This window comes from Melanerpes formicivorus, unplaced genomic scaffold (genome assembly GCF_026170545.1).
Source record: "Melanerpes formicivorus ecotype bairdi unplaced genomic scaffold, bMelFor1.0.p_v2 SCAF_96, whole genome shotgun sequence".
Taxonomy (NCBI): Eukaryota; Metazoa; Chordata; class Aves; order Piciformes; family Picidae; genus Melanerpes; species Melanerpes formicivorus.
Window position 1 is genome coordinate 40,001 of NW_027142448.1, and position 21,875 is coordinate 61,875.

General features: G+C 50.9%; 1 protein-coding gene across 1 annotated transcript in view; it reads left to right on the plus strand.

Moving 5' to 3' along the window:
• Positions 1-21,875, plus strand: part of CASR (calcium sensing receptor) — a 57,613-nt gene that overhangs the window by 6,092 nt on the left and 29,646 nt on the right. Inside the window, exons 2-3 of the mRNA XM_068166022.1 lie at positions 7,521-7,827; positions 15,337-16,218. Coding sequence (XP_068022123.1) covers positions 7,521-7,827; positions 15,337-16,218 — 1,189 coding nt within the window. The remainder of the gene's footprint in view (positions 1-7,520; positions 7,828-15,336; positions 16,219-21,875) is intronic.

A 21,875-nucleotide genomic window follows, 5' to 3' on the forward strand; every position in this document is an offset into this window, starting at 1 on the left:
CCAACAAAACAGCTCTATGGTTCTGTGATTCATATCTGTGAGACTGTATCTAAGTGCAGTAAAAGCAGATCCCCGTGGCAAGTAGTTCATTGCAGTGAGAGGAATGCTCGAGCACAGCCTGCCTGTGCAATAATGCTGACAGGAACACCAACAGTGCCATCACCACCACTACTGCTAATCTGCCTGAAATCAAGGAAGGGTGGAGAAATCAGTTTACAAATAGGCCTCTGTGGGTGCTGACAGGGAATGTGAATCAGTGATTGCCTGTGCCTCTGCCTCAGCTGCATGCCTCAGCTGCAGGCATCAGATATGCATCAGCACATGCCGTAAGGAAAGTTGCTGCAACAGCACCTGAGGCACACAGAGACAGAGAGAGTGTTTCTAGCAAATGGGGGACACCTGATTGCTTAAGCAATGCACAGGAAACAAAACTGCCCTCAGTTTCTGTTCTCCTGTGTGACATTGGTGTGGCAAAATCATGAGTGAAGTGTTCATTGTGGAGTCCACAGCTCAGTGCTGGCAGCGTCGAGGTGCATGGTAGAGTATAAGCAGCAGCACACAGTCGCTTCAGACTGGTGACCTGTGCTGAGCTGGGCTGGGGAGCAAGGTGCTCTGCCACAGGAGTGGCACATCCAGACAGGCCTCAAAAGAAAGGAAAGCCATAGTATCTTAAATTGTTTGATGCTGAGGCCCAGGAGAGGCTGACACAAACCACCACAGGCTTTCTGTGGCCCACTTCCATCTTGTCTTGGTTTCAAAGCAAGGAGTTTTTTGTGTGATCTGATTCCTGCATCAGGAACAGTGTGGCCAGCAGGAGCAGGGAGGTCATTGTGCCCTGTGCTCTGCACTGGTTAGGCCACACCTTGAGTCCTGTGTCCAGTTCTGGGCCCCTCAGTTTAAGAAGGACATTGAGAGACTTGAAGGTGTCCAGAGAAGGGCAACAAGGCTGGGGAGAGGCCTTGAGCACAGCCCTGTGAGGAGAGGCTGAGGGAGCTGGGGTTGCTTAGCCGGGAGAAGAGGAGGCTCAGGGGAGACCACCTTGCTTTCTGCAACTCCCTGAAGGGAGGTTGCAGCCAGGTGGGGGTTGGTCTCTTCTCCCAGGCAAGCAGCACCAGAACAAGAGGACATAGTCTCAAGCTGTGCCAGGGGAGGTTTAGACTCGAGGTGAGGAGAAAGTTTTTCGCTGAGAGAGTTGTTAGCCATTGGAATGTGCTGCCCAGGGAGGTGGTGGAGTCCCCATCTCTGGAGGTGTTCAAGAGGGGATTGGATGTGGCACTTGGTGCCATGGTCTAGTCATGAGGTCTGTGGTGACAGGTTGGACTCGATGATCTTTGAGGTCTCTTCAACCTTGGTGATACTGTGATACTGTGATACTGTGATACTGTGATACTGTGACTTGCTGCTGCTTCCTTATGCAGGAAGGTGTGAAGAAAGACAGGATGCCCACACTCCTGGGTCTTAGACCTGGATCTGATATTCTCATAGAAGCATAGGATTGTCTTGATTGGGAAAGACCTTTAAGATCACCATTATCTAACTCTGCTAAGACTGATGCTAAACCATGTCCCTCAGCACCACATCTCTGTGTCTTTAAACACACCGAGGAATGGGGATTCAGTAAGAGTGTTAAGCAACTCATTGCACCTACGGACTGCAGGAATCCAGCACATGTGGTGCTGGGCTGATGTTTGAGCTTGATGATCTTGGAGGTCTTTCCCAACGTTAATGATTCTAGCTGGAGAGCACCCAGGCAGAAAGGGACCTGGGGGTACTGGTAGACAGTAGGCTGAACATGAGCCTGCAGTGTGCCCAGGGGGCCAAGAAGGCCAATGGCATCCTGGCCTGGATCAGGAATAGTGTGACCAGCACGAGCAGGGAAGTCATTGTGCCCTGTACTCAGTGCTGGTTAGGCCACACCTTGAGTCCTGTGTCCAATTCTGGGCTCCTCAGTTTAGGAAGGACATTGAGACTCTTGAACTTGTCCAGAGAAGGGCAACAAGGCTGGGGAGGGGTCTGGAGCACAGCCCTGTGAGGAGAGGCTGAGGGAGCTGGGGTTGCTTAGCCTGGAGAAGAGGAGGCTCAGGGTAGACCTTACTTCTGTCTGCAACTCCCTGAAGGGAGGTTGTAGCCAGGAAGGGGTTGGTCTCTTCTCCCAGGCAACCAGCACCAGAACAAGAGGACACAGTCTCAAGCTGCACCAGGGGAGGTTTAGGCTGGAGGTGAGGAGAAAGTTCTTCCCAGAAAGGGAGATTGGCCATTGGAATGTGCTGCCCAGGGAGGTGGTGGAGTCACCATCCCTGGAGGTGTTTAGGAGGAGAGTGGATGAGGCACTTGGTGCCATGGTTTAGTTGATCAGATTGTGTTGGGTGATAGGATGGACTCAGTGATCTCAAAGGTCTTTTCCAACCTGGTCTATTCCATTCTATTCTATTCTATTCTATTCTATTCTATTCTATTCTATTCTATTCTATTCTATTCCCATTCCATTCCATTCCATTCCATTCCATTCATTCCATTCCAAGTGTCTGAAGTGATCATGACATCTTGCTTCATTTAGACTAGTTTGGGGGCGCTGCCTTCACCTGACCATATCTGTGCTGAAGTACTGATGCAGCACTTAACAAAATGAGACCTCATCTGAATCTCTGTCAAGTATGAGAGAGCAAGATATGTTTTGTCTCCATTTCATCTGCTCCTCTGCTGACCTGCTGATGCTGCTGTGAGCAAAGGTGCAGCTGAGGAGAGCTTCAGGTCTGCTGCTCAGGCTGGTTTGAGGTGAATTATCAAAAGCATTTCAAAGATATTTTGGATAAAATAAATCCATTGGCTTGTCAATTGGACTTAAGTTCTCAGAGGCATTTTCCAACCTTCATGATTCTCTGATAAATTACTTTGAATGTTAACTCCCACTCCTGTGTTCTAAAGAGTGTCCAGTGTCCTCAAGAGTGATCTCAAAATAGCTTTAGTCATAAGCTATAGCTAAGGATTTTTATTAGCCTCAGACCTGCTGACTTGCAGAGCTCTGTACTGAAGTCATGCTGTCTGGTCTTTGAGGGGCAGCCTCAGAGCACAACTTCTCTTGGAAGCTGGCCAAAGCTGGCCAGAGTGGGTGAAATCAAATGGAATGAATGCAAGCTTTTAAGGCTTAAAGCTAAACCTTAGATGTGATATCTTCAGAACTTCTGATCCCAGATGAGTCAGCTGGAACTGATGGACTGGTAGTAAATGTGGCTGTGCTCACTCAGCTTTGAAGAAGGCAGGCTTTGGAAGCAATTCATCTAAGCCAGCAACTGAAAAATACTCAGGTTATACATCTGAGTTTGAAAGTTTGTGCTGTCATGAAGCTTATCTTGAGAAATCTTCACCTTGCTAATGGAAATATCTCTCAGAGTGGCTCTCATGGAAATCTGAAATGTACCATTCTGAGCATCTGTTCCTGTGCAGGCTGTCTCTCCAGGCTGTGTCTCCAGCTGTCTCTCCAGGCTGTGTCTCCAGGCTGTCTCTCCAGGCTGTCACTCCAGGCTGTTTCTCCAGGCTGTCTCTCCAGCTGTCCTCTCCAGGCTGTCTCTCCAGGCTGTGTCTCCAGGCTGTCACTCCAGGCTGTTTCTCCAGGCTGTCTCTCCAGGCTGTCTCTACAGGTTGTCTCTCCAGGCTGTCTCTACAGGCTGTCTCTCCAGGCTGTTTCTCCAGGCTGTCTCTCCAGGCTGTCTCTACAGGTTGTCTCTCCAGGCTGTCTCTCCAGGCTGTCTCTCCAGGCTGTTTCTCCAGGCTGTCTCTCCAGGCTGTCTCTCCAGGCTGTTTCTCCAGGCAGTTTCTCCAGGCTGTCTCTCCAGGCTGTCTCTCCAGGCTGTCTCTCCAGGCTGTTTCTCCAGGCTGTCTCTCCAGGCTGTTTCTCCAGGCTGTTTCTCCAGGCTGTCACTCCAGGCTGTCTCTCCAGGCTGTCTCTCCAGGCTGTCTCTCCAGGCTGTCACTCCAGGCAGTTTCTCCAGGCTGTTTCTCCAGGCTGTCACTCCAGGCTGTCTCTCCAGGCTGTTTCTCCAGGCTGTCTCTCCAGGCTGTTTCTCCAGGCTATCTCTCCAGGCTGTCACTCCAGGCTGTCTCTCCAGGCTGTTTCTCCAGGCTGTCTCTCCAGGCTGTTTCTCCAGGCTATCTCTCCAGGCTGTCTCTCCAGGCTGTCTCTCCAGGCTGTCTCTCCAGGCTGTTTCTCCAGGCTGTCTCTCCAGGCTGTCACTCCAGGCTGTGTCTCCAGGCTGTGTCTCCAGGCTGTCTCTCCAGGCTGTCTCTCCAGGCTGTCACTCCAGGCTGTGTCTCCAGGCTGTCTCTCCAGGCTGTCACTCCAGGCTGTTTCTCCAGGTTGTCTCTCCAGGCTGTCACTCCAGGCTATCTCTCCAGGCTGTCTCTCCAGGCTGTCTCTCCAGGCTTTCTCTCCAGGCTGTCACTCCAGGCTATCTCTCCAGGCTGTCTCTCCAGGCTGTGTCTCCAGGCTGTCTCTCCAGGCTGTCTCTCCAGGCTGTTTCTCCAGGCCCTTCTATGTGAGAGGCCTTGAGCACAGCCCTGTGAGGAGAGGCTGAGGGAGCTGGGGTTGCTTAGCCTGGAGAAGAGGAGGCTCAGGGGAGACCTCATTGCTCTCCACAACTACCTGAAGGAAGGTTGTAGCCAGGTTGATGTTGGTCTCTTCTCCCAGGCAACCAGCACCAGAACAAGAGGACACAGTCTGAAGCTGTGCCTTGGGAGGTTTAGGCTGGAGGTGAGGAGAAAGTTCTTCACTGAGAGAGTGATTTGCCATTGGAATGTGCTGCCCAGGGATGTGATGGAGTCACCATCCCTGGAGGTGTTCAAAAAGAGATTGGATGTGGCACTTGGCGCCATGGTTCTTAGTCCTGAGGTGTTGGGTGCCAGGTTGGACTTGATGATCTTTGAGGTCTTTTCCAACTTTACTGATTCTGTGATTCTGGGGCCCATCAGGTTCCTCAATGGATCTCAAGCATAGCAGATTTGATGCTTCTCTCTTTTCAGCTGCAGCTGAACACAAACCTACAAGCTAGCTGCTCTCCTGCCCCACAGTGTGTTGGAAGCAATGGCAGGCTTTTCAGGGCATGGAAGATCCTGCTGTTCCAGCTGAATTACCCTGAAATGCAGGGGCTTCACAAGCATACAACTGGTAGCTTGTGCAGGTGTTGTGGAAGGAAACACAGTGAATGAAATTTGAGAGCAGTATGTTTCAAAGCCACTTTCTTCCTGCTGCTTTCCTTGCAGCCCAGAAAGCCAATCAGATCCTGGGCTGCATTAGGAGAAGTGTGGCCAGCAGGGCAAGGGAGGTGATCCTCCCCCTCTGCTCAGCTCTGCTGAGACCCCACCTGGAGTACTGCCTCCAGGTCTGGAGCCCCTATTCCAAGAGGGATCTGGAGGTGCTGGAAGGTGTCCAGAGAAGGGCCAGGAGCATGAGCAGAGGGCTGGAGCACCTCTCCTGTGAGGACAGACTGAAGGAGTTGGGGCTGTTCAGTCTGGAGAAGAGAAGGCTCCCAGGTGACCTCATTGTGGCCTTCCAGTATCTGAAGGGGGCTACAGGAAGGCTGGGGAGGGACTGCTCAGGATCTCAGGGAGTGCTAGGACTAGGGGGAATGGAATGAAGCTGGAGGTGGGGAGATTGAGGCTGGAGGTGAGGAGGAAGTTCTTCCCCATGAGAGTGGTGAAGCCCTGGAATGGGTTGTGCAGGGAGGTGGTTGAGGCCCTGTCCCTGGAGGTGTTTAAGGCCAGGCTGGCTGAGGCTGTGGCCAGGCTGATGTAGTGTGGGGTGTCCCTGCCCATGGCAGGGGGGTTGGAACTAGATGATCCTTGTGGTCCCTTCCAGCCCTGACTGATACTATGATACTGTGATACTATGTGCTCCGGACCCCTCACCAGAGCAGACCCTTCAGCTGGTGTTTTCCAGCTGAAACAATTCAGCTTCTTTTACTGCCAGCTCATGGTGATGCTCTAAAGAGGGACTCCTGGGTCCTGCAGCACACTTGCCACAGCTCCCCAGCTCTGGGTTAGCTGCATGCACAGCTGAGAGAGAGTCAGAAAGTGCAGCTGCTCCATTTCAGAGAGCAGAGAATGCTTCAGAAAAGAGAGTTTCAATTTCATGGGCCAGATCTGATGGCAAACGCATGAGAACACTAGAAAATGAGAAGAGCTATTCCTTCCGTGAAAGCACCAAAGTATCTACTTAACAGGTTGGTAATGCAGCTAGGATTTACCTTTATTTCCTGTCTCTGTTCTCTGCTATGACCAGGCTGGTGATGCTCTCTCTCACAATGTGAAGTGTGCAATGGGAAGCCAAATTTCCCTGAGCAGAGCACGTGTATGTCCAGCAGGGATGTCTCAGCTTGCTCTGCCTGCCTAAAGCCTTTAGGAGCTGACACACCAAGTATCCCTGAGCCAAGTCCTTGGCAGCATCATGCTCAGTGCAGGCTTAGCAGACACTGCCATCTGGATTCAGAAACAAGTCAGAGGAGCCTGGAAGGAAGCGTGGTAGATTTAGCTTTGTGTTGTGTATTTGCTCAGGAATCACAAGATCCAGGTTTTTAAGGACCTGAGCAGAAGGGGCAGGACAGAGCTGCTCTCCCATTGGAGGTGTTGAGGAGGAGACTTGAAGGGGTGCTTGGTGCCATGGGTTAGTTGATTAGGTGGGTTGGATTGGTTGGTGGGTTGGACACAATGATCTTGAAGGTCTCTTCCAACCTGGTCTGGTCTGGTCTGGGGTTGGTCTCTTCTCCCAGGCAAGCAGCACCAGAACAAGAGGACACAGTCTCAAGCTGTGCCAGGGGAGGTTCAGGCTGGATGTTAGGAAGAAATTCTTCCCAGCAAGAGAGATTGGCCATTGGAATGTGCTGCCCAGGGAGGTGGTGGAGTCAGCATCACTGGAGGTGTTTAGGGAGAGACCGGGTGAGGCACTTGGTGCCATGGTTTAGTTGATCAGATGGTGTTGGGCTGCAAGTGCACACTGAGAGCTCTTGTTGAGCTTCTTCTTTATAGTGAAGCATTGGAACAGGCTGCCCAGGGAACTGGTGTAATCACCATCCTTGGAGGTGTTCAAACAACATGATTTAGTGGCCATGGTGGTGCTGGGTTGATAGTAGGACTTGATGATCTCAAAGGTCTTTTCCAACCTGGTCTATTCTATTCTACTCTACTCTACTCTACTCTACTCTACTCTACTCTGTTCTATTCTATTCCATTCCCCAGGCATGCTCTCTTTCAACTTTCCCAAACTTTGGAGGACTTAGAGAAGTTCATTTCATCCTCACAACCTTTCAAGTGAGCTCTTAAGCAGAGGAGCTGTAAAGCAGGTAAAACCCTTTTAGCACGGGCACACCTCTTCTGTAACCACTGAAGACAAACCCCCAAGTTCTTCAGTTTTAGTAGGATGTAAGATGCCTTTTGTATCTGGAATTCTTTGCTCTTTGTCTCAATCCTGGTCTCCTCTCCTCTGTTTTCCTCATCCTCACTGTGTTTTGGTTTTGTTTTTGCTCCCCCAGGTATAACTTCCGAGGCTTCCGCTGGCTCCAGGCTATGATCTTTGCCATAGAAGAAATAAACAGTAGCCCAACTCTGCTTCCCAACATGACTCTGGGATACAGGATATTTGACACTTGCAATACAGTCTCGAAAGCCCTGGAGGCCACCCTGAGTTTTGTGGCCCAGAACAAGATAGATTCCCTGAACCTGGACGAGTTTTGCAACTGCTCAGAACATATCCCTTCCACGATTGCAGTCGTGGGGGCAACTGGCTCTGGCATCTCCACCGCGGTGGCCAATCTGCTGGGACTCTTTTACATACCTCAGGTATGCTTTCCCCTCTCTTGGTTGGGTTGCAGAAGCAGCTGGATTCTCTGAGATCAAACAAAGATTGTTCAGCCTTTGCCATCTCCCACAGAATTTCAAGGAGAGGAACAGTGTGGAGGGTTTCTTATGTCGGAAGTGTCTCTGGCTAGCAGTTTGCAGTCCCCAGGCATGAAGGTTATAAAGCAGCCAACAGCAACTTAGTCTAGGAGAATGAGAATCCTCTAGAATGGTCTAATCCATAAAATGGGTATTTTAGGTCACCCATTGGCAGCTGTCTGCCTGGACAGGTTAGTTGTGATGTCAGTTCACCATGGTCACTGTCTAGTCATGCCCAACTCCCACAGAGCCCACTTAAGGCTGAGTTCAGTCATTGCTGGCTGCTTTTAGGTCTCTCAGCAGCTCTGATAATTCAAGTAGGTGACCTGTAAAGTTTTGCTTGTGCTGATGAGGTGCTGAGAGAGTTTCTTCTGGGCTCACCTGCCTTTCTTTTGCCCTAGGGCCTCCAAAACAGGGTTTACAAAAGCTCGTGGATGGGGGTCACCTGTGTTGTGCCATTTCCTGTGTCTCAGCATCCAGCTCCTGTGTCTCAGCATCCTTCTTGCTGTATGCTGACTGTGCTGGGGCCAGAGCAAGAATCCGTGGTCCAATCCCTTTTGTTAACAAGCTGTGGCCAGCAGGAGCAGGGAAGTCATTGTGCCCTGTGCTCTGCAGTGGTTAGGCCACACCTTGAGTCCTGTGTCCAGTTCTGGGCCTCTCAGTTTAAGAAGGACATTGAGACACTTGAAGGTGTCCAGAGAAGGGCAACGAGGCTGGGGAGAGGCCTTGAGCACAGCCCTGTGAGGAGAGGCTGAGGGAGCTGGGGTTGCTTAGCCTGGAGAAGAGGAGGCTCAGGGCAGACCTTCTTGCTGTCTACAACTACCTGAAGGGAGGTTGTAGCCAGGAGTGGGTTGGTCTCTTCTCTCAGGCAACCAGCACCAGAACAAGAGGACACAGTCTCAGGCTGCACCAGGGGAGGTTTAGGCTTGAGGTGAGGAGAAAGTTCTTCCCAGAAAGAGTAATTGGCCATTGGAATGTGCTGCCTGGGGAGGTGGTGGAGTCCCCATCCCTGGAGGTGTTCAAGAGGGGATTGGATGTGGCACTTGGTGCCATGGTCTAGTCATGAGGTCTGTGGTGACAGGTTGGACTTGGTAATCTTTGAGGTCTCTTCCAACCTTAGTGATACTGTGACACTGTGATACTTGTTGCACTGTCAAGACCCTAAGCAAAGTATGTGGCTGTCATGTTACAGCTGAATTTGTTGCTCTCGATTTTGGGTTTCCATAGTGAAGATAACTTTGGGAGAACGTGCTTGGTCTTGTCCATTTGTGGCTTGCCTTGCAGAGCCTAACACTGCTAATTAACTGCTCTTCTAAAACTAATACAGGTACCAGGGCTTGTAAGAGTCCTTCTTAACAAAATTGTGTCACACTGCACTTTCAGTCTGTCCTGAGAGGACATTTTACTTCAGCCAGGGCTCCGATTCTCATCCGCATCACATCTTTGTGGGTGCCATGGACAGTGGCATTGAGTGCACCCTCAGCAGGTTTGCTGATGACACCAAGCTGTGTGGTGCAGCAGACAGCTGGAGGGAAGGGAGGCCATCCAGAGGGACCTGGACAGGCTGGAGAGGTGGGCACAAGCCAACCTCATGAGCTTCAATAAGAGCAAGTGCAGGGTCCTGCAGCTGGGTGGAGGCAATCCCAGGCACAAATGCAGGCTGGGCAGGGACTGGCTGGAAAGCAGCCCTGAGGAGAGAGACTTGGGGGTGCTGGGGGAGGAGAAGCTCACCAGGAGCTCTCAGTGTGCACTTGCAGCCCACAAAGCCAGTCAGATCCTGGGCTGCAGCAGCAGAAGTGTGGCCAGCAGGGCAAGGGAGGTGATTCTCCCCCTCTGCTCAGCTCTGCTGAGACCCCACCTGGAGTACTGCCTCCAGTTCTGGAGCCCCTATTGCAAGAGGGATGTGGAGGTGCTGGAAAGTGTCCAGAGAAGGGCCGGGAGGATGAGCAGAGGGCTGGAGCACCTCTCCTGTGAGGACAGACTGAAGGAGTTGGGGCTGTTCAGTCTGGAGAAGAGAAGGCTCCCAGGTGACCTAATTGTGGCCTTCCAGTATCTGAAGGGGGCTCCAGGAAGGCTGGGGAGGGACTGCTCAGGATCTCAGGGAGTGACAGGACTAGGGGGAATGGAATGAAGCTGGAGGTGGGGAGATTGAGGCTGGAGGTGAGGAGGAAGTTCTTCCCCATGAGAGTGGTGAAGCCCTGGAATGGGTTGTCCAGGGAGGTGGTTGGGGCCCTGTCCCTGGAGGTGTTTAAGGCCAGGCTGGCTGAGGCTGTGGCCAGGCTGATCTAGTGTGGGGTGTCCCTGCCCATGGCAGGGGGGTTGGAACTGGATGATCCTTGTGGTCCCTTCCAACCCTGACTGATACTATGATACTATGAAATGAATCATAGTCGGAAAAGACCTCTTCAGATCATCAAGTCCAAGCACCAGCCCAACACCACCGTGCCCCCTAATCCATGTCCCAAAGTGCCATGCAAAGACACTTTTTTTAGCACCTCCAGGGCTGGTGACTCCTTCTGAGCCAGCTGGTGTGTTGTTGACTTGCACATCACATTAGCAGGTGAACAAAGGCAGCCAAGACGGACTGGTTGGTTGGGCTGAACCAAAGAGCTGTTTGCAGTTCTTTTACGTCCCCTTTGAGCAGGGAGTGCTGTTTGTGCTGCGGGGCTGCAGTCTTATCTAGAGGGTGCAGAAATGGGAAGGTGTCAGGAGGTTCAGTTTGGGAACAAAATCTTAGCCAGCTGGTTGAGTCTGGCAACTGAAAGCAGGCTTTTAAATTGGGAGTTGTTGGGCAGCATTAGAAGACACATTATCAGTGCCATTTAGAGGCAGGCCATTAGCAGAGCCATGCCTAATAAAGCCTACCCCTCAGCAGAAGATGAGGCTATCTTTTACAGTTAATGTAAGGCTCATTACTCATGCTGTTGACACAGAAATGGAAAATGTTACGACTTCTGCTCTGTTTCTTGGTGTCTCATCTCAGTCTACCCTTGCAGCACTTGTGGGAGTGGGGGTACCTTGGCTGTCCCTCCTGGCAATAGGTTGTAGGAGATACAAATAGCACTGGGTAGGAACCTGTCTGAGGGAGGGAGTAGCTCTGTGAAGGAAGGATTTGCCCCTATGGCCCTTGAAACTGCACCAGGAGACGTCCTCTTCTTTCTTAGTATCATAGTATCAGTCAGGGTTGGAAGGGACCACAAGGAGCATCCAGTTCCAACCCCCCTGCCATGGGCAGGGACACCGCACACTACATCAGCCTGGCCACAGCCTCAGCCAGCCTGGCCTTAAACACCTCCAGGGGGACAGGGCCCCAACCACCTCCCTGGACAACCCATTCCAGGGCTTCACCACTCTCATGGGGAAGAACTTCCTCCTCACCTCCAGCCTCAATCTCCCCACCTCCAGCTTCATTCCATTCCCCCTAGTCCTATCACTCCCTGAGATCCTCAGCAGTCCCTCCCCAGCCTTCCTGGAGCCCCCTTCAGATACTGGAAGGCCACAATGAGGTCACCTGGGAGCCTTCTCTTCTCCAGACTGAACAGCCCCAACTCCTTCAGTCTGTCCTCACAGGAGAGGTGCTCCAGCCCTCTGCTCATCATTCTGGCCCTTCTCTGGACACCTTCCAGCACCTCCACATCCCTCTTGCAATAGGGGCTCCAGAACTGGAGGCAGTACTCCAGGTGGGGTCTCAGCAGAGCTGAGCAGAGGGGGAGAATCACCTCCCTTGCCCTGCTGGCCACACTTCTCCTGATGCAGCCCAGGCTCTGGTTGGCTTTCTGGGCTGCAAGTGCACACTGAGAGCTCCTGTTGAGCTTCTCCTCCCCCAGCACCCCCAAGTCTCTCTCCTCAGGGCTGCTTTCCAGCCAGTCCCTGCCCAGCCTGCATTTGTGCCTGGGATTGCCTCCACCCAGCTGCAGGACCCTGCCCTTGGTCTTGTTGAACCTCCTGAGGTTGGCTTGTGCCCACCTCTCCAGCCTGTCCAGGTCCCTCTGGATGGCCTCCCTTCCCTCCAGCTGTCTGCTGCACCACACAGCTTGGTGTCATCAGCAACCCTGCTGAGGGTGCACTCAATGCCACTGCCCATGGTACCCACAGAGATGTTGAACAAGCCTGGGCCCAGGACTGATCCCTGAGGGACTCTGCTTTTCCCTGGCTTCCACTGGGACATGGAGCCATTGACAGCCACTCTTTGGGTGCAGCCATCAAGCCAGTTCCTTATCCATCTAGTGGTCACCCATCACACCCATGTGTCACCAGCCTGGAGACCAGGATGTGGTGTGGGACAGTGTGGAAGGCTTTGCTCAGCTCCAGGCAAACGACATCAGCTGCTCTCCCCTCAGCTATTGATGTTGTCACCTGCTCATAGAAGGCAACCAGGTTGGTCAGGCAGGATTTGCCCTTGGTGAAGCCATGCTGACTGTTCCCAATCACCTCTTCACTATTTTGAGCGAATAGTGACTCCAGGAGGATCTGCTCCATGATCTTTCCAGGCACAGAGGTGAGACTGCCTGGCCTGGAGTTCCCTGGTTCCTCCTTCTTACCCTTGTTGCAGATGGGGGTGATGTTTCCCCTTTTCCAGTCTGTGGGGACTGCCCCAGACTGCCAGGACTTTTGGAATATAATAGAGAGGGGTTCAGCAACCTCATCTGCCATCTCTTCTTGCAGAAGCATTAAATGCCAGAGTTTAAGGATGAGCTAAGGTATTCTGTGAATTTCCACTTTGTACAGAGTGAGCTATTTATAGGAGACTTTCAGAGGAGAGCTGATTTGAGGAGTTCAGACACCAATCTCAACATGCAAAGATCAGGGAGTTTTAGAAGTTCTCTGAGTACTTAAACTATTCTCTTCTGGGGTTTATGCTTTTCTTCCTACTTGTAGAAACTACAAATTATATCTTAAGAGTGTTAGGGCACTTGCTCTGATTAGGGGGAAAAATGAAAGTGTTTCTTGATAGCTAGGGAAAAGGCAATAAAATCCTGCTTTAACCCTAAGATGTGATGGCTCTTGGAGTGTGGAATGCTTACTGGCTTCTTTGCTGATTCTGGCCAGCAGTCAGGAAGTACTGCAAAGGTAGTGTTCACAGTATCATAGTATCAGTCAGGGCTGGAAGGGACCACAAGGAGCATCCAGTTCCAACCCCCCTGCCATGGGCAGGGACACCCCACACTAGATCAGCCTGGACACAGCCTCAGCCAGCCTGGCCTTAAACACCTCCAGGGACAGGGCCCCAACCACCTCCCTGGACAACCCATTCCAGGGCTTCACCACTCTCATGGGGAAGAACTTCCTCCTCACCTCCAGCCTCAATCTCCCCACCTCCAGCTTCATTCCATTCCCCCTACTCCTATCACTCCCTGAGATCCTGAGCAGTCCCTCCCCAGCCTTCCTGTAGCCCCCTTCAGATACTGGAAGGCCACAATGAGGTCACCTGGGAGCCTTCTCTTCTCCAGACTGAACAGCCCCAACTCCTTCAGTCTGTCCTCACAGGAGAGGTTCTCCAGCCCTCTGCTCATCCTCCTGGCCCTTCTCTGGACACCTTCCAGCACCTCCAGATCCCTCTTGGAATAGGGGCTCCAGAACTGGAGGCAGTACTCCAGGTGGGGTCTCACCAGGGCTGAGCAGAGGGGGAGAATCACCTCCCTTGCCCTGCTGGCCACACTTCTGCTGCAGCCCAGGATCTGATTGGCTTTCTGGGCTGCAAGTGCACACTGAGAGCTCCTGTTGAGCTTCTCCTCCCCCAGCACCCCCAAGGCTCTCTCCTCAGGGCTGCTTTCCAGCCAGTCCCTGCCCAGCCTGCATTTGTGCCTGGGATTGCCTCCACCCAGCTGCAGGACCCTGCACTTGGTCTTGTTGAAGCTCATGAGGTTGGCTTGTGCCCACCTCTCCAGCCTGTCCAGGTCCCTCTGGATGGCAGTCAAGGCAACTGATGTACAACACATTCTTGCTACTTCAGGGAATTGTTTTGCTTGGAAAATACCTTAAAGGTCACTGAAATCGATCATCATCTAACTCTACCACATCTGGTGCTAAACCAGCACCACATCTCTGCTCTTTTAAACACCTCCAGGCACAGGGATTCAACCACCTCCCTGGGGAGCCTGTTGAAGTGTTTGTGAACCCTTTCAGGGAATAATTTTCTTCTAATATCCAACCTAAACCTCCCCTGGAGCAACTTGAGGCCATTTTCTCTTGACCTATCGCTTGTAGCAAGGGAGAAGAGACCTACATCCTCCTTGTTCCAGCCTCCTTTCAGAGTCTTGAAGAGAGTGAGAAGGTCTCTCCTGAGTCTCCCTTCCTCACCTGGTAGGGACTGTGTGTAACACATAAGGTGCCTGATTAAGAGTGGGGACAGAGGTGTGAGGCAAGGAGAGACAGAGTGTGCTCAGGATTGCAGTGCCTGCCTGCTGTCTCCTGTCTGGTTCAGGATTGAGGAAGCCTGCATTTTGTCTGAATGATATGCATTGCCCTCATTTAGCTAGAAGATATGTACTTCATGCTTGTTGATTTGGTAGGAAATGCAGTGAGGTGTGTGGAGGCCATCTCTGCCGCACCTCTTTGCCATTCTTCCAAGTCATTGTCTGTGTCTCTCTCTCTCAGTTTCATTACAAGTGGACATGAGCTTGCTCCAGCCTTTTGGGTCCTAGCAGCTGCCTCTGTATGTATGCCTCTGTTAGTCACAGCTGGAAGAGCATACAGACTCTCAGAGTGGATCATGTGCAGCTGCAGGCTAAGAGTACCTGGCCTCTGGTGTGGTGCTCACCTCTTTCTTCATCCCAGCTGAGGTTGGTCTCTTCTCCCAGGCAGCCAGCACCAGAACAAGACGACACAGTCTCAGGCTGCACCAGGGGAGGTTCAGGCTGGAGGTCAGGAGGAAGTTTTACACAGAGAGAGTGATTGCCCATTGGAATGTGCTGCCCAGGGAGGTGATGGAGTCATCATCACTGGAGGTGTTCAGGAAGAGACTGGATGGGGTGCTTGGTGCCATGGGTTAGTTGGTTGGGTGGTGTTGGATGATAGGTTGGACGCGGTGATCTTGAAGGTCTCTTCCAACCTGGTCTATTCTATTCTATTCTATTCTATTCTATTCTATTCTATTCTGTTCTGTTCTGTTCTATTCTGTTCTATTCTATTCTATTCTATTCTGTTCTGTTCTATTCTGTTCTGTTCTATTCTATTCTGTTCTATTCTATTCTATTCTGTTCTGTTCTGTTCTGTTCTGTTCTGTTCTATTCTATTCTGTTCTATTCTATTCTACTCTATTCTATTCTATTCTATTCTATTCTATTCTATTCTATTCTATTCTATTCTATTCTATTCTCCACAGGCTGACAGCAGTGATGGCTGAAAGTAGAGCGTTTTCTGCCAGGCAGCTGGCTTCATGCTGTGTTTTGCTTGTTTGCTGTGCTCTCACAGGTCAGCTACGCCTCATCCAGTCGACTCTTGAGCAACAAGAACCAGTTCAAGTCCTTCCTCCGCACGATCCCCAACGACGAGCACCAGGCCACGGCAATGGCAGACATCATCGAGTACTTCCGCTGGAACTGGGTGGGGACGATCGCAGCCGACGATGACTACGGCCGGCCGGGGATCGAAAAGTTCCGGGAGGAGGCGGAGGAGAGAGATATCTGCATCGACTTCAGCGAGCTCATCTCCCAGTACTCAGACGAAGAGGAGATCCAGCAGGTGGTGGAGGTCATCCAGAACTCCACAGCAAGGGTGATTGTGGTTTTCTCCAGCGGCCCAGACCTGGAGCCTCTCATCAAGGAAATAGTCAGGCGGAACATCACCGGGAAGATCTGGCTGGCGAGCGAGGCCTGGGCCAGCTCCTCCCTGATCGCTATGCCGGAGTTCTTCCGCGTCATCGGCAGCACCATCGGGTTCGCGCTGAAGGCGGGCCAGATCCCGGGCTTCCGTGAGTTCCTGCAGAAGGTGCATCCCAGGAAGTCCAGCAACAACGGCTTTGCCAAGGAGTTCTGGGAGGAGACCTTTAACTGCTACCTCCCCGACGGCTCCAAAACTTCTCCAGCTTCCACTGCCTTCCACAAGGGCCATGAAGAAGGCCTGGGGTCTGGAAATGGAACAGCTGCCTTCCGACCTCCCTGCACAGGGGATGAGAACATCACCAGTGTGGAGACACCCTACATGGACTACACACACTTGAGGATATCCTATAATGTGTACTTGGCAGTGTATTCTATTGCCCATGCCTTGCAGGATATCTATACCTGTACCCCTGGGAAAGGACTCTTCACCAATGGATCCTGTGCAGACATTAAGAAGGTTGAGGCGTGGCAGGTAAGTCCTTCAGTTGTGTGCCTGTCTCACCTGCTTGCAGACAAAAGACATGATGGTCAGGGGCCTTTTGTAATCCTGCATCTCAGGCATGGCTTAAGGCTCCTGGGTGTGAGTTAGGTAAATGCTCCCACCCCACAGAGAGGGCCAGGTGTGTCAGGCTTGTCTGCAAGGAAAGGGGCTTAGGACACAGCCTCAAGCTGTGCCAGGGGAGGTTTAGGCGGGAGGTTAGGGAGAAATTCTACACAGAGAGAGAGATTGGCCATTGGAATGGGCTGCCCAGGGAGGTGGTGGAGTCACCATCCCTGGAGGTGTTTAGGTGCTTGGTTGCATGGTTTAGTTGATTAGGTGGTGTTGGATGATGGGTTGGACTTGATGATCTTGAAGGTCTCTTCCCACATGGTCTGGTCTATTCTATTCTTACTACTCCATTCTATTCTAGTCTAGTCTAGTCTAGTCCAGTCTAGTCTAGTCTAGTCTACTTCTATTCTATTCTATTCTAGTCTAGTCTAGTCTAGTCTAGTCTACTTCTATTCTATTCTAGTCTAGTCTAGTCTAGTCTAGTCTAGTCTAGTCTACTTCTATTCTATTCTAGTCTAGTCTAGTCTAGTCTACTTCTATTCTAGTCTAGTCTAGTCTAGTCTAGTCTAGTCTAGTCTACTTCTATTCTATTCTAGTCTAGTCTAGTCTAGTCTAGTCTAGTCTACTTCTATTCTATTCTAGTCTAGTCTAGTCTAGTCTAGTCTACTTCTATTCTAGTCTAGTCTAGTCTAGTCTAGTCTACTACTTGTCTAGTCTAGTCTAGTCTACTTCTATTCTATTCTATTCTATTCTATTCTATTCTATTCTATTCTATTCTATTCTATTCTATCCTACTCCTATTCTATCCTATCCTACTCCTATTCTATCCTATCCTACTCCTATTCTATTCTATTCTGCTCTATTCTATTCTATTCTATTCTATTCTAAGCTGAATTTTCATATAATCACAGAATCATTTTGGTTGAAAAAGATCTTTAAGATCACTGAGTCCAACCATTCTCTGACTCTGCTGTGGCTGGTGCTGATCCATGCTCCTCAGCACCACATCTCTGTGTCTTTGAAACACCTCCAGCCATGGGCATTCAAGCACTTCCTGGGGAACCTGTTCCAGTCTTTGAGAACCCTTTCAGTGAAGAAGTTCCTTCTAGTAGGCAACTTAAACTTCCCCCTGTGCAATTTGGGGTCATTTCCTTTCCTCCTATCACTTGTTACTAGGGGGAAGAGACCAGCTCCCACCTCTCTACAACCTTCTTTTCTTGCATTGTCTCCAGGCCAAAAGTGCACACACAGACTCTTATCAAATCCTGGCTGACACAAGGTAACTTGATCGTGTGTTGAGCCCTTACATAAACAAGAGGGCCTGGAGACAGCACATAAACAAGGAAAACAGTTTCTGAAGTTCATTTTCTTTGGCAAGCTCCAGATCTTTTGCAATCCTGCAGCAATTTTCCATACAGGCTATACTGACCCCCCCCTAGTTTTACTCTTATATAGGATCATACTAAAGCAGGTTGGGTAATGGAGGGCAACAGACAGCTGCTTTGATTTGGCAGTGACAGTTGTGAGCTGATAATCTGATACTAATGGCTTAATCACATGTGCTGTGTTCTGAGCACTGGCACATGGATGGTATTGTGGAGTCCTGGCAGGCAACAGGCTGATTATGAACCATCAGCGTTCCCTTGGGGCCAGGTAGGCCAATGGAATCCTGGGGTGCATTCAGAAGACTGTGGCCAGCAGGCTGAGGGAGGTTTTCCTCCCCCTCTACTCCTTCTCTGGAGACATTCAATACCCACCTGGACATGTTCCTGTGTGACCTGCTCTAGATGGTGCTGCTCTGGCACAGGGGTTGGACTAGATGATCTTTCAAGGTCCCTTCCAACCCCTAATGTTCTGCGATGCTGTGTGACACCCTGGCCTAGTGAGGCCACATCTGGAATGCTACACCCAACTCTGGGATCTCCAGTTCAAGGGAGACAAGGAACTACTGGAGAGAGTCCAGTGGAGAGCCACTAAGATGAGGGGATTGGAGCATCTTTCCTAGGAGGAAAGGCTGAGAGATGTGGGGCTGTTTGGCCTGGAGAAGAGGAGACTGAGGGTGGGTCTCACAAATGCTTAATCAATATCTAAAGGGAGAGTATCATAGAATCATAGAATCAATAAGGGTGGAAGAGACCTAAAAGATCATCAAGTCCAACCTGTCCCCCAACACCTCAGGACTACTAAACCATGGCACTAAGTGCCACGGCCAATGCCCTCTTGAACACCTCCAGGGAGGGTGACTCCACCACCTCCCTGGGCAGCACATTGCAAGGGCTAAAGACTCAGTCTGTGAAGAACTTTCTCCTCTCCTGCAGCCTAAACCTCCCCTGGCACAGCCTGAGACTGAGTCCCCTTGTTCTGGTGCTGCTTGCCTGGGAGAAGAGACCAACCCCCGTCTGGCCACAACCTCCCTTCAGGTAGTTACAGAGAGCAATGAGGTCTCCCCTGAGCCTCCTCTTCTCCAGGCTAAACAACCCCAGCTCCCTCAGCCTCTCCTCACAGGGCTGTGCTCAAGGCCTCTCCCCAGCTTTGTTGCCCTTCTCTGGACATGTTCAAGTGTCTTGATGTCCTGGCCACACTATTCCTGATGCAGGCCAGGATGCCATTGACCTTCTTGGCCACCTGGGCACACTGCTGGCTCATGTTCAGGCAGCTGTCAATCAGCACCCCCAGGTCCCTCTCTGTTTGGCAGCTCTCAGCCACTCTGACCCCAGCCTGTAGCTCTGCCTGGGGTTGCTGTGGCCAAAGTGCAGCCCCTGGCACTTGGACTTGTTGAATGCCACCCTGTTGGACTCTGCCCATCTGTCCAGTTGGTCGAGGTCCCTCTGCAGAGCCCTTCTGTCCTCTAACTGTCCAACATCTGCTCCCAGCTTGGTGTCATCTGCAAACTTGCTGATGACTGACTCAATGCCCTCATCCAGATCATCAATGAAGTCATGAGGTGCTGGGTGATAGGTTGGACTTGATGATCTTTGAGGTCTTTTCTAAACTTATTGATTGTATGAAACACATCACTGGAGGTGTTCAGGAGGAGACTTGATGGGGTGCTTGGTGCCATGGGTTAGTTGATTAGATGGTGTTGGGTGATAGGTTGCATGCAATGATCTCGAAGGTCTCTTCCAACCTGGTCTGGTCTATTCTATTCTATTCTATTCTATTCTATTCTATTCTATTCTATTCTATTCTATTCTATTCTATTCTATTCTATTCCATTCCATTCCATTCCATTCCATTTCTATTCTATTCTATGCCATTCCATTTCTATTCTATTCTATTCTATTCTATTCTATTCTATTCTATTCTATTCTATTCTATTCTATTCTATTCTATTCTATTCTATTCTATTCTATTCTATTCTATTCCATTCCATTCCATTCCATTCCATTCCATTCCATTCCATTCCATTCTATTCTATTCTATTCCATTCCATTCCATTCCATTTCTATTCTATTCTATTCTATTCTATTCTATTCTATTCTATTCTATTCTATTCTATTCTATTCTATTCTATTCTATTCCATTCCATTCCATTCCATTCCATGACTGGGAAAAGTTACCCATTTTGGTGTTGTGTGTCTGGTGCTCTGAAGGATGGCTACATCAAAATGTAAAGCATCCTGCTGATCTGGGCTTTTGGGTGTCACAGAATCAGCGAACAGTAGGGGTTGGAAATGACCTCCAGAGATCACCTGGTCCATCCCCCCGTGCCAGAGGGGGTTCCCATAGACCAGGTTGTGCGGGAACACATCCAGGTGGGTTTTGAAAGCCTCCAGAGAAGGAGACTCCACAGCCTCTCTGGGCAGCCAGCTCCAGTGCTCTGGCACCCTCACAGGAAAGAAATTTTCCCTCATGTTGAAGTGAAACCTCCTGTGTTGGAGTTTGTGGCAGGTGCCTGCTGCTCTGTGAGGGCACATTGGTGGTTCTCGCTGAGCTTGCTGTTCACCAGCACTCCAGGCTCTTGTCTGCAGGAACAGCAGGAGCTGTACTTGAAATGATGACCATTATGTGTTGTTTGCTCTTAAGCATATTTGTACATTTTTTCACTTCATTTCAAACTCAAACACATGAATGGCAGTTACATGCTAAATCTGTGTGCACACCCACTTCATATCAGGCACTGTAGCTCATTACCCTCAGGAAGCTTACCTCAGCCCTGGAGGCAATGAGTTCACCTCACAAACCTCTGTCCTCCAGCATCCTCAGAGAGTGGGTCTCTGACAACCAGACAGAATGAAATCTTTCCACTCAAGTCAATCTCCATGTGCAGCAGGACTAATGCCAGTGGTCAGTGCTGGGTTCCTCTTCTCACAGGGCAGCTCAAGGGTGTTTCTTCAGCAACCCAAGAGGAGAGAGGATGGTGTGTTGGAAACCTCCACCCCTGAGACTGGAGGCAGCAGCTGGCTAACAGTGTCTGCAGCCACTGGTTGGGTGGTTTGTAGGACAGATAAGGCAAACCTGGTGAACTCCTGGCAGTGTGCCCAGGCAGCCAGGAGGGCCAATGGCATCCTGGCCTGCATCAGGAACAGTGTGGCCAGGCAGGAGCAGGGAGGTCATTCTGCCCCTCTACACTGCACTGGTTAGGCCACACACCGAGTCCTGTGTCCAGTCTTCTGCGCCCCCTCAGTTTAGGAAGGAGGTTGAGTTGCTGAAAGGTGTCCAAAGAAGGGCAACAAAGTTGGTGAGGGGGTTTGGAACACAGCCCTGTGAGGAGAGGCTGAGGGAGCTGGGGTTGCTTAGCCTGGAGAAGAGGAGACTCAGGGGTGACCTCATTGCTGTCTACAACTACCTTAAGGGAGGTTGTAGCCAGGTGGGGGTTGGTCTCTTCTCCCAGACAACCATCACCAGAACAAGAGGACACAGTCTCAGGCTGCACCAGGGGAAGTTCAGGCTGGAGGGTCAGGAGGAAGTTCTACACAGAGAGAGTGATTGCCCATTGGAATGTGGTGGAGTCACCATCATTGGAGGTGTTCAGGAGGAGACTTGACAGGGTGCTTGGTGCCATTGGGTTAGTTGTTTTGGGTGGTGTTGGATGATAGGTTGGACTTGAATATCTTGAAGGTCTCTTCCAACCTGGTCTCTTCTCTTCTCTCTCTTCTCTTCTCTTCTCTTCTCTTCTCTTCTCTTCTCTTCTCTTCTCTTCTCTTCTCTTCTCTCTTCTCTTCTCTTCTCTTCTCTTCTCTTCTCTTCTCTTCTTCTCTTCTCTTCTCTTCTCTTCTCTTCTCTTCTCTTCTCTTCTCTTCTCTTCTCTTCTCTTCTCTTCTCTTCTCTTCTCTTCTCTTCCCTTCCCTCCCCTCCCCTCCCCTCCCCTCCCCTCCCCTCCCCTCTCCTCCTCTCCCCTCCCCTCCCCTCCCCTCCCCTCTCCTCCTCTCCCCTCCTCTCCCCTCCTCTCCCCTCCTCTCCTCTCCTCTCTCCTCTCCTCTCCTCTCCTCTCCTCTCCTCTCCTCTCCTCTCCTCTCCTCTCCTCTCCTCTCCTCTCCTCTCCTCTCCTCTCCCTCCTCTCCTCTCCTCTCCTCTCCTCTCCTCTCCGAACCTCTCCTCTCCTCTCCGAACCTCTCCTCTCCGAACCTCTCCGAACC